We start from the raw sequence: 11,443 nt of genomic DNA on the forward strand, positions 1-11,443 counted from the left end.
CAATCACGGAATCATATCGGCTTTCCATCGAGCGCTCCCAATAGACCTATGGGAATGGCTATGGGGGCGCTCTCAGCTTGAAGTGCAAGGGAAACAATGTGATTGGGGAGGGCGATTGGGATAGGATGGTCAATCTAGCAAAATCTGGTCGCAATGTTCTGGTTGTCTCTAGCTCAGTAGTACCGCCCACGCAGCCGTGACAGCAACATAGTGCCCTATGTCGCGATCGTAACGGTAGAGCCGGGAGCCCTAGTCCATGGGCGTGGGGCCCACATCACCGACCGCGTACGATCTTTTACCTCTGGCGCGCGCCGCACCGTCTGTTCCCGCCACCCTTTCCCACTGACCACGCACTCCCGTCGTCGCGAGCTCCGACCTTTATAAGCTTCGTTCCGGTCGCCCTCGTCCCGGAATCAGTAGGACCAAGCCCCACCACGCGCACGGCCCATCGCTCGCTAGTCGCTAGTCGCTACCGCCCTCGCCCCGCGACTACGCCAAGCGATCATTTTCAGCGCTCATGGACGCGTCGGGCGCGAGCGGCGACGGTCGTGGTACTGGCAGCAGGAGGTGGAAGGGGAAGGGGGTCACGCCGATACAGGCGCGCCGGCAGCAGCAGCAGCAGCTGGAGCCGGTAATGGAGAACGCGTCGGCGGCATTGCTGCGCCCTCTCAGGAAGATCGGGAGGAGCCCCGATCGCCTCCATCGAACCACCTCCTCGCTCTCCACCTCCTCTTCCTCGGCTCCGGCTTCGCCTCGATCTTTCCCCGCTCCCGACGCCGTTATCCCGCCTTCGTCGTCTCCGCCGCCTTCCTCTCGCCACATGTTCCCCTTCGCGTACGAGCCGGCCTCGACGACGGCGACGCGCGGGAGCCTGAACCTTCTCCTGCCGTCGCCGTCGCCACAGCAACAGCAGCAGCAGCCGCCTCTGCGGCACCAGCAGATGATCTCCTTCGGCGGGTCGCCTCCCAGCGCGACGCCGTCCTTCTTCGTGCCGGCCGAGACCGCCCAGCAGCAGCAGCACCTCCTGCGGTACTGGAGCGAGGCGCTGAACCTGAGCCCGCGCGGGGGGCTCGCCGGCATGCCGCCCTCGCTGTACCAGCAGCTGATGGGGGCGCCCCCGCCGCCGCCGCAGAAGCTGTACCGCGGCGTGCGGCAGCGGCACTGGGGGAAGTGGGTGGCCGAGATCCGCCTGCCGCGGAACCGCACGCGGCTCTGGCTCGGCACCTTCGACACCGCCGAGGACGCGGCCATGGCGTACGACCGCGAGGCGTTCAAGCTCCGCGGCGAGAACGCGCGGCTCAACTTCCCGGACCGGTTCCTCGCCAAGGGCAGGGCCGGCGGGAGCGGCCGCACCAGCGCCGCCAGCTCCGCTGCTGCCTCGGCCGCCGCCGCCACCGCGTCGTGCTCGTCCTCATCGTCGTCGCCTCCGCAAACTTCCGACGAGGCGGCGGCCAGCGCGCAGCAACCACCAGGGCAGCGTGAGCAGCAGCACGCAGAGAGGTCCACGTTTGAAGACCAGCCACAGGATCCGCGTCCAACGACTGCCCTACACGAAGGCGCCTCTCGCGACGTGGCTACAGCCGAAATGCTTCACACGTCGGAGGCATCCGGCGGCGTAGGCATGTGGGCTCCGGCCGACGAGGCATGGTTCAACGCGTGGGGCCCCGGAAGCTCCTTCTGGGACTATGAGATGGACGACAGCGCCCGCGGGCTCTTCCTCCACTCCCGCTTCTCCGGTGAGGATGCCGCCGGCGCCGGCATGGGGCACTCTCACGCACAAGAAACTGCACCGGCGACGGTGGCAGCAGGGACATCGTCGGACACGCCATGCGATGACGTCCCGGTGACCTATTCTTCGGATCCTCATCCTCATCCAGAAACAGCTCAGGCTCCTAACTTCATGTGGAAGGTCTAAACATATACACATTCGAACATCTCTCGGTGATCGACACAATTTCGAAGTAGCTAGGATTAGGGCAGAAATGCACGCATGCAGGTTGCAGTTTTTAAGACAACTTTTGCGGCATCACAACATCGTTTCAGTTCAGCAACCATTTGGCCACACATTGATTTCTCATACCGATCTTCTCTACTGAACCACAATAGGACACTGTCCTAGGCTGCATTTTTTTTTTTTTGGTTAGCTTATATGTAGGGTGACTTGTTAATCTCTTTCATTCCACGATTTACATGATGATTATGTGTTTGATATTTGTTCTCAGAGTTAGTTTCCTGTAAGTCTCATGGCACTAGTGCAGATGCCTAATTGTGGCGAGAAGTGACAAAATTGGCGCCTCTAGAAAAGTTTAGCAAAAAATAATCCACATCTCAATTTTAACCAACAAATCTAACGCTTTTGCTCAACGTAATGCTCCATGTTATTGATTTGCCATGAACCTCGATGTGGGAACAAAATAACTTGGTGTTCTCGCGAATGAGATGAAGATTTATACATGAACATCACATCCCACCACGTTGACCTATGGACACCATAAAATTGTGGGGCTGATGTACAAATATTCATGTTACTTGCAAAAATGTGAAGTTTTCCCCGACGAGAAATGGACTGTTGCTATTCGGATGCTTACATTTGGAGCTCCAACTGATCAGGTTGATGAGTATCTTGGCATGGACGAGTCCATATGTCTTGATGTCATGTATCATTTTTTGAAGCGGTGGTGAAGGTGCTCCGAAAAGAGAACTTGAGACAACCAAATATTCATGGCTAGTGGAAATGCAAGAGGTTTTCCTAGGATGCTTGGATTCATCTATTGCATGCACTAGAATGAAAGACTTGTCCATTTGGTTGACAAGGGTGAAATAAATGATGTATTAGAGAGTCAACTCATACTTGAAGTTGTGGCGTCACACGACCTCTCAGTCATATACTCTCTTTGACATGGCAGACTTTCATAATGACATAATGTACTACAACGCTCTCTAGTTTTGCAAGACTTGCTAAAAGAAGCGCTCTAGGGTGCAACTTTGATGCTATTGGTCACCACTATGACAAGGGATACCACTTTATTGATGGTACCTTTCCCCAAGAGAACATTTGTGAAGATAATCCTCAACCCCAATGAAATAAACAACAAGCATAATCATGAGAAATAATGTGGAGAGAGCATTTCGAGTGCTCCAGACTCGTTGGGCTATTGTTCACCACTCAGCTAAAACATGGCACCAAGATCAATTGTCGAAGTTCATGTCTGCTTGTGTCATTATGCACATTATGATTGTGGGGGATGAGCCTGATCAACCTGACAATCTTGAGTTTGATGTCATGGGGCCACTAGTCAACCTAATACATGCATCAGTCTAAGTTCAAAGATGTTTTCGACACGCATCGGCAAATTCGTAGCTGGGTTGTTTATCGACAACTCTAGAATGGATCCATGAATGAAACTTTTAGTTTTGTATGAATTTTTATCTTGAATTCAAAATGTTGTTTGAGGTATGTTGAAAGTCTAAACTGGTGTTGATTTAATATGTTCGCAACATCATCTTCCAACTCACATGTATCTTCAAGCATGTTTAATAGGAATAAAAATGAGAAAATTTAGAAGAGATTGTACAAATGGGAGTGTCGGCCCCCTTAAGTGTCACAATAAAATTGTTCGCCCCAAATATCCGGGAAACCTAAAAACGACAATTGGGGAGGAAAAATGGAGGCTCATCCTTGAAGATGCCCTCATGAACTTTCCCTTATGTTTACTTCATGTTTTCCGCCGTGTAGGGCTTACTAGTCGGTGCACCATAAACAAGACAATGCAGAGTACTACAACAATACTAGTTGAGAGTGGAGTTATACTACATGTAGCAAATAAACATGAATCAAGGCCAGCCAATAAAAATGAATCAAGGCTAGAGTACCACCACACACAACCAGTGATAATTATATAAGATTTTCTGGTGAATAAACTCATGAACTCTACAATATATGATGTCCAGTACACCCATTTAGAACGAAGAGATTACATAGCTATGTTGGCAGCATGCACAAACCGAACTACCACCTCTCTCTTACTTACAGATATAGGGCCAACTGGCCACTCCCCCTCTCTTCTCCAACGGTGGCCAGCATCAGGAGGGGTGGGTCCCTTCATGTACAAGTGTAACCTACGATTTGTGTTTTGCCTTCCATAGTTTTTGGCGGTATGCCGTTGTCGCCATGTTCTCCATTGTCCATGAGCGACGGTTGGAGAATCCTCCTCCTACCGCTCTGCTATTGTCCATGGTGGATGTAGGTGGCCTGCGATGGATCTGGAGGAAGCAAACCGAAAAAGCTTGGCCAACTCTAGTGGAGATCGGGATCTGGTTGGTGGTCCATCGTGGTGCTAGGCTAAAGAGGCTATCAATATACCATGGTTAGCCTGGCTCGGTCGGTCCGACTCGGCCCGAAAATTCTAGGCGTGTCCCAGCCCACTGATGCCCTATGGTCGGGCTTGGGCCTCTATTTAGGCCCGAACGGTGGCCATGCCTTTGCCTCTAATATGTGTCATTTAGGGAAGAGGCTCGTTTGCGGCCCGAGGCCGACGGGCATTTCCAGTGGCAGGCCTAGCTTATGCCTGAAATCTAGGGTCGATGTCGGGTTGGGTCGGGCTTGGGCCTGGGCCTAAGTTTCCGCTCTATTGTTTCTCCTTCTCGGCTCGATGCGCGGCCTAGTATGAGTTTTACCCAGATACAGGTGCCGAGGGGATATTGACCTCTTAGGAAAGATCCATTGCTTCATAGTGTTTCTACACGGCGACAAAGTTTGGTTGTATGCTCTTCTTGCCGAGATGGTGGCCACTCCACACGATGGTGCAGCTTCTTAGCTTGTGAGTCTACAATCTCCTCCTTAAGGGTGTCGAAAATATTCAAGCTCGTCAAATTGTTTGAGCTTGATTCGCTGAAGGCTTGGCGCATGTTCTGCTCAAAGCCTAAGCAAACCGAACTGAAGCCTCAGCTGCAGCTCACGAGCTTTCTAACTCAAGCTCGGGCAGGTCGATAGAGCTCGGCAGAAGCAGACCAGGCTTCGCATCTTGTCTTTCTAAGAAAAAACGATTCACATCTCGGATACCACTAGCAGAGATCGACCTTCACAAAGGGAAAATTTTGTTCCGTGAACATAGCAGCGAACAACACGTGGCATGCCATGCGGTGCCACACGAGCGAGCCGTCCCGCAAATTCACCCTGTGCAAGTCCGCGCTCCAACCGCAAACCCACCCGCGGCGAAGTACTCCAGCGCCGCTCACGTCATGAGCCCATCCAAGTATGGCTCCCGCCACAAGTACGCGTACCCTAAGAGCGCGTTTGTTAGCCTGCATGGAAGTAGGCTCACAGCTACGCCCGAATCGAGCGTTTCTCCGGGGATAGGCCTGTTGGAGACGAAAGCGCGTGAAGATTCCCTTGAATTTTAGTGTCTGGCTGTTGGACCCTCACATGCATGCCGAACGCGGCCACAACCAAACAACCAGCCCAAAATCTCTTCACGGTCCAGAAATTTTAGTCCATGCCACCAAACGAAGTAGGAACTACGTCTTTTACACCATTTCTAACGGGCCAGACTCCATTGGACCAAGAACGTGTCCTGTTTTGGAGCCTAGCTGCACGAAAACGACAACCAAACATGCTCTAAACGCATGCAAAAAACTGGATGGATAGAACAAAAGTCCAAAACTAGGGAGCTAGCTTACCATGTACACCCACCGTAATCCATTGAGTATAAAGCTATGGCAACTAGCTAGCTTACCACATGCAACAACTGTCACACACGAGCGACTACAGTTACGCATGACAGACGAGTACAATGTCATATAAAATACGAGTACGGTTACACATGAGCGAGTACAACTACAACTATACACACGAGCGAGTACAGTTACGTATGACACACGAGTACCATTGCGTATACAACACAAGTACAGTTACATACACGAGCGAGTAGAAGTACTGCCTCACACACGAATGAGTATAGTTACGTTATGACACACGAGTACGGTTGCGCACACTAGCAAGTACAGGTTTAGTCGCACACACGAGCAAGTGCAGATACAGTCGCGCTCATGAGCAAATATTAACAAATAAAGAAAAAAACTGCACCAAATACACTAGAAACAGAAGTACGTACGGAAAAATATTCCGAAACCTATCATCATGGGATCTAGTTTTGAAGATCTCGACGCGAGGATCTCATAAGTGAAAACAGATCGTAATTTGGACATGCGGTTTTGAAAATAGTTCATTTTGAAAAAACGAATCTAGAAAATAAAGGGAAAAACTGACACAGCCCAGTCCTATGCCTTCTCTATCATCTCCCATCCCCACCGTGGTTCCCTTGCGACACGCGACAAGTAGGGAAATCACTTCCTAGTGATTTTCTGACACCACAGCATCACGTATCACGTACGGAGCGAGTTATCTTCTCTTCGTGAAGGTTGTTATTTTTGTACAGATACCTCTATACTAGATCGTGAGTACCACATAGGCCCAACAAGTTGTGGGCCAATGCAATTTCAGGAATGTGCCCGCTCTCTCGTAACGTTGAAAGAAGGAAACGAACAGGCCCACATTTTTCTTGCGTCCACATTTAAAGGGCTGAATATATGCAGCTAGGGGCTGCCCACTTCATTTGCAGTCCCTGCTGACTGGGGTGCACCAATTGGGGAGATAGCTTTATGCCGACTTGGTCGGCGGAAACAAGCCACAACACCCCCACATGCAAGCAGCAGTTTCATGGGCCACGGTCCCGGCCCATCAGGTACACCTTCTTTTCTTTGTTTTGTTTTTGCATTTTTAAATCTCAACGTTTTTTGGAAAACCAAATATAATTTTCGAGGATTCTTCAAAAGAATATTTGAATGTTTTTAAATCTGAACAAATTCAAAATTTGAACATTTTTTAAATATATGCAATTTTAATCCTGAATATTTTTTAAAAGTTGAATTTTTTTGAAAAGTGAACAAATTTCAGATTTTGAACAGATTTCAAAATTTAAACAAATTTCAAGAAATTGAATGAATTTCTAAATTTGAATGAATTTCGATTTTGAACAGATTTCGAATATAAAAAATAAATTCAAATATTTTAAAAATCTGAACAAATTCATATTTCTTTAAATCGAAATTAAATTAAAAATCAAAAGTAAAAATGAAAACATAAAAAGATACTAAAAACAATAGAGAACGGAAAAAAGCAGGTCAAAAACAGAAAAACGAAAAAAAAAGCCTAACTGGGCCAGACCCATCTCCCCGCGGGGGTGTGCGGTGGCACCACCGACCTGGTCAGCATATAGGATTCACCCACCAATTGGCCGCTCACGTCTCACGTGCATGCCGGAATACCGCACGGTGCGATTCCCCTCTAGCGATTTTGTTGGGCCGGCCCAGTAAAAGCTTCTCTGTGTATATTATTTTCGAAAAAATATCAAAATTCGAAAAAGTTCAGATTAAAAAAAGTTACAAAATTTTTGCTCAACAAAAATAATTCTCAAAAAAAATTGTTCAAAAATTATTTTTGTTGACACAAAAAATTTGCTCACAATTTTTGTTCATATTAAAAAATGTTACAAAAACATTTACACTGTGTTGGATGCATAGAATTGGACATGGAATCATGGAATCTTGAATTAGGGTTAAATTCTGCTGTTTGGATTGGCCTCAAAATTATAGTCTGGAAACTAAACTGAATTCCGAGGGCCGCTTCCTCGTGTGTTAGCAACCCGCGAACCTTTCCGAGGTCGCCCCCTCGGAATCGCGTGGAAAGGCTTCCGCCAACGTACATGTTCGCTACTCGAGAGAAAGAGAGGAGCGACCCAGTGACCTCTTGGCGATGCGAGTTTCCCCGTCGTGAGCGGCCGGCGACCGGCGACGCAGTGCAGGTCCGGCCCTCCTCCTCTTCTACCTTGCCTCGCCTCCCCCTACACGGTCTCCGCCGCCGCGCGTCCCACCGCTGCCGCGCGTCCAACTGCCGCCGCCGCGTCCTGCAACTGTGTCGCGCGTCCCTGAATCCGCTGTCGCGTCCTGCAACTGCGCCGCGCGTCCCTGCAACCTCCGCCGTGTGCCCTTGCAGTCAAGTCACTTGGAGGAGATCTGGCCGACTCCGACCCGCCTCGACGATCCACTTGGTGGCCGCCACAATGACGGGATTCCCCTTGAGGGTAACATGTCGATCTCGGCCACATCCGGCCGATTCCGGCCACCACCGGCTCGAGCCATGGCGGACGGTCCAACTCGAGCACGCTGGGGGCGGGTGCCCCTGCCAGCTTCGTTCCGCCGGCCAGTGGAGAAAATTCAGAAACTAAAAAATACATCAGATTCTATAGTTTGTTCATCCAAATAGGATTTGAAATTGCTTACATCTTTCAATTCCAACACCAATTTCTGAACACATCCAAACAACATAATCGAATTAGAAACAAATTCATTTCCACCTTAGATTTGGAATTTTAGTCAAATTAAATTCCATGCCAATTTTCTATGCATCCAAACACAGTGTTAGGAAAAAGAAAAAGACAGAAAAAATAGAATTCGAAAATGTTCAAAAAACAGATAGAAAAACAAATAAACTAATAGAAAAATGACCGAACCAGAGGAGAACCAAAGAAATAGAAAAAAAAGTAAAAAGAAGACGCACAAGCTTCCTAAAACGAAGTCATCCGGCATTATTAGGTCGCGGCCTAAATCACCCAGTTAGCGGGCGGGGTGTACGCTCCCCCCACCCGCCCCCCCACCGCAAATAGCTATTGGGTCTCTATTGGAGCTGCGGGTGGAGATGCTCTTACTTCCAACTTATGCTCTACGCCAGCTAACGTGAACTGTGGTAAAAAAAAGTTAAATAAACAAATATTATATGAGCCGCTTGAGCTGATAGAGCCTATCTATGTTCGTACTATTTTTGGGGCACAATGGTGTGAGCGAAAAAACGATCCCCCCCCCCACCCCCCAAATAGCTATTGGGTCTCTATTGGAGCTGCGGGTGGAGATGCTCTTACTTCCAACTTATGCACTACGCCAGCTAACGTGAACTGGTGGTAAAAAAAGTTAAATAAAAAAATATTATATGAGCCGCTTGAGCTGATAGAGCCTATCTATGTTCACTTGAGTTCCGCTTGTGGACACCATACTCCTCCCTCAATGGAGGTCCTTCTTTCTCGACGCGGCCGTGCAAACCTTCCCAGGACCAAGTGGTTTCGTCCTTAGTGCTATGAAAGGTGATCCTGCTCCGAGGTTTGTTATCGTGGGCGGTGATGGAGAAGATGAATGACTGGATGTGCCTCTACAAATCTTTGTAGGGTCCTTTTTGCAAGATCTGTCAATCGAATTGTACTTCTTTTGTTACCTTTAGAACCCTTTTGGTAAAATGTAAAGGCATCGCTTTATAGAGCCACCTCTAGGTCTTTTGAGACCCTTTACCATTAAAAGAAATTTGTAGCTACACTTAATTAAATAGAAATACATTGAAATCTATGAAAAGTGTCTTTGGCACATGAGCGCCAGTGCTTCTCGTTTTTGAAAAGCATATTTTGGGACTCTACAAAATTTGAAATTAAATACTCGCATACATATACACATTTCAATGGTACTATAGAAATTTTAGGGAAAATATGTTGTATTTTAAGCAATAAAAAACGAATTTCAGACAGAAATTTGAGTTTTCTATCCCTATATACAGCCAGTCTTGTTTATTTTTTTGTAGCTCAAAATACATTGCAGTTTGTACTGAAATTTCGCACGAGTATTCAAACATGTTTATGTATTCATGTAACATATTTATAATTTCCAGAACACAAAAATACATTTTTAAAATGTTTTAAAACTAAAAACACTGGTGCTCAGGTCCATCGCTCTCCGGAACATTTCATGTGCGTCCGATCTGGCATGCGAAGTAATAAAACAAGAAAAGTGTCTTGGATGATCAGACAGCCTTTGGAATGGCCAGAGGTCAGTACTGTACAGTTGTAATTTTCCTCCTCCTGAGTTTTGCGAGCCAACAACAACCGTCACGTCGCTATAATTTCCACGCCTCCCCAATCGCCACCAGCTTCAGCATCGCGTTATCCTCACGTGCACACCACCTGCTCGACCAAATTCCCCACACACCCGCTCACCAACATCTCCGATGGCCACCGCCACCGCCGCGGCGCCCTCCTCCTCGTCCCTCCTCCGCCGATCCCTCCCTCCGAAATTCTCGGCCGCCCGATGCCTCGCGCCGCCGCGGTGCCGCGCGCGCCTCCGCACCGCGTGCCAGGTCGCCGTCAGCAGCGACGTGTCACCACCGCCCGACGTTGCGGACGAGGAGGCCTCTGCGGCGCCCAAGATCGGTAAGCGCGTGCGCGTCACGGCGCCGGTTCGCGTCTACCACGTCCCCAAGGCGCCGGACCTCAACCTTCGTGGCATGGAGGGTGTGGTCAAGCAGTATGTCGGTGTCTGGAAGGGCAAGCGCATCACGGCCAACCGCCCCTTCAGAGTGGAGTTCGAGCTCAAGCTGGATGGGCAGGACAAGCCGGTGCGGTTCTTCGTCCACCTCCGAGAGGACGAGTTCGAGTTCGTCTGAGACGAATTGGACCCTCTGTGTTGTAGAATAATGCGCTCTTCGGGGCGAACGCAGCACCCATGTACATTAGCAGGGGAGGTTGAAGAGGGAGCAAGGGGATAGCAAGTAAGTTGATGTTTGTTTACCTCTGGTTTGCTCTTCCTCACTTCTCTCTGTTCAACATCGAATTTTTCAGATGTGAGAATTGTTCGAGATGATGACGATTATGAATGAGAGTGATTATACTAGGACACTGTTGTCATTTGTGCCCAATACTTTTCCTGTTGATTGTTTCAAGAATTAATTATGGATGCCTAATTGCCAGTTGGTCTCATAGATAGTGTGCGCCTTACTAGGAATAGTTCTAATTTCGATGTATATCATTAAAATCAGTCAAAATGGATGGTACACTGAAAATGCTAGTTACTAAACATGACCCCTCAATCATATATGTTGGTTCAAGAAAGTTCGCTATGATGATACCTTCTAATGAAGCTTAGTGTGTACATGTGTTACTGTCCATGGGAAGACAGAGCCTTTTCTGTTTTCATTGGAAAATATGTCAGGAATTGTAAGTTTTGTTCTTTCTTCATATATGTTGGTCTTTAGCACCAACAATCTTCTTTCAGACTTAGTGCTCATAATCTTGTAGAGCTTTTGATCTTGTCAAATTCATACATGAGAAGAGTATATGTTTTGCTGTTTTGTTATGTACTCGATTTAGGTGTTTGCATGAATTGAAGACGTTCTTGTTGGTTAGTGTTTTGTCGTCCCATCCAGGGGAACATCGAGTGACAAATATATGTTTAGGCTAACGCCTCATTTGAGCAGTTGATTGTTCGCATTTAAAGTGATGTGAGTTAGTTGTTCACAAAATTTAGCTTTCTACGAGCCTCATACACCTTTCTGTATCCAATAGGTCCAAAT

General features: G+C 48.1%; 2 protein-coding genes across 2 annotated transcripts; both read left to right on the plus strand.

Moving 5' to 3' along the window:
• Positions 1-517: 517 nt before the first annotated feature.
• LOC124671545 (ethylene-responsive transcription factor ERF054-like) lies at positions 518-1,915 on the plus strand. Its single transcript, XM_047207910.1, has 2 exons — positions 518-587; positions 804-1,915. The coding sequence occupies exons 1-2, from the start codon at positions 518-520 to the stop codon at positions 1,913-1,915; spliced, it is 1,182 nt and encodes a 393-aa protein (XP_047063866.1).
• Positions 1,916-10,000: 8,085 nt separating this feature from the next.
• LOC124675967 (ferredoxin-thioredoxin reductase, variable chain-like) lies at positions 10,001-10,764 on the plus strand. The gene has a single exon (XM_047212055.1). It carries the CDS (start codon positions 10,103-10,105, stop codon positions 10,535-10,537), a length of 435 nt encoding a protein of 144 aa, XP_047068011.1. The 5' UTR covers positions 10,001-10,102; the 3' UTR covers positions 10,538-10,764.
• The last annotated feature ends 679 nt before the right edge of the window (positions 10,765-11,443 follow it).

The sequence above is a fragment of the Lolium rigidum genome, chromosome 7 (genome assembly GCF_022539505.1).
Source record: "Lolium rigidum isolate FL_2022 chromosome 7, APGP_CSIRO_Lrig_0.1, whole genome shotgun sequence".
Taxonomy (NCBI): Eukaryota; Viridiplantae; Streptophyta; class Magnoliopsida; order Poales; family Poaceae; genus Lolium; species Lolium rigidum.

Bases quoted from the DNA above. Each gene is read 5' to 3' on its own strand.
- LOC124671545 (XM_047207910.1), top strand. From the start codon at position 518: ATGGACGCGTCGGGCGCGAGCGGCGACGGTCGTGGTACTGGCAGCAGG. The intron at 588-803 runs CGCCGATACAGG...CGTCGTCTCCGC, and splicing joins GTGGAAGGGGAAGGGGGTCA to CGCCTTCCTCTCGCCACATG.
- LOC124675967 (XM_047212055.1), top strand. From the start codon at position 10,103: ATGGCCACCGCCACCGCCGCGGCGCCCTCCTCCTCGTCCCTCCTCCGC.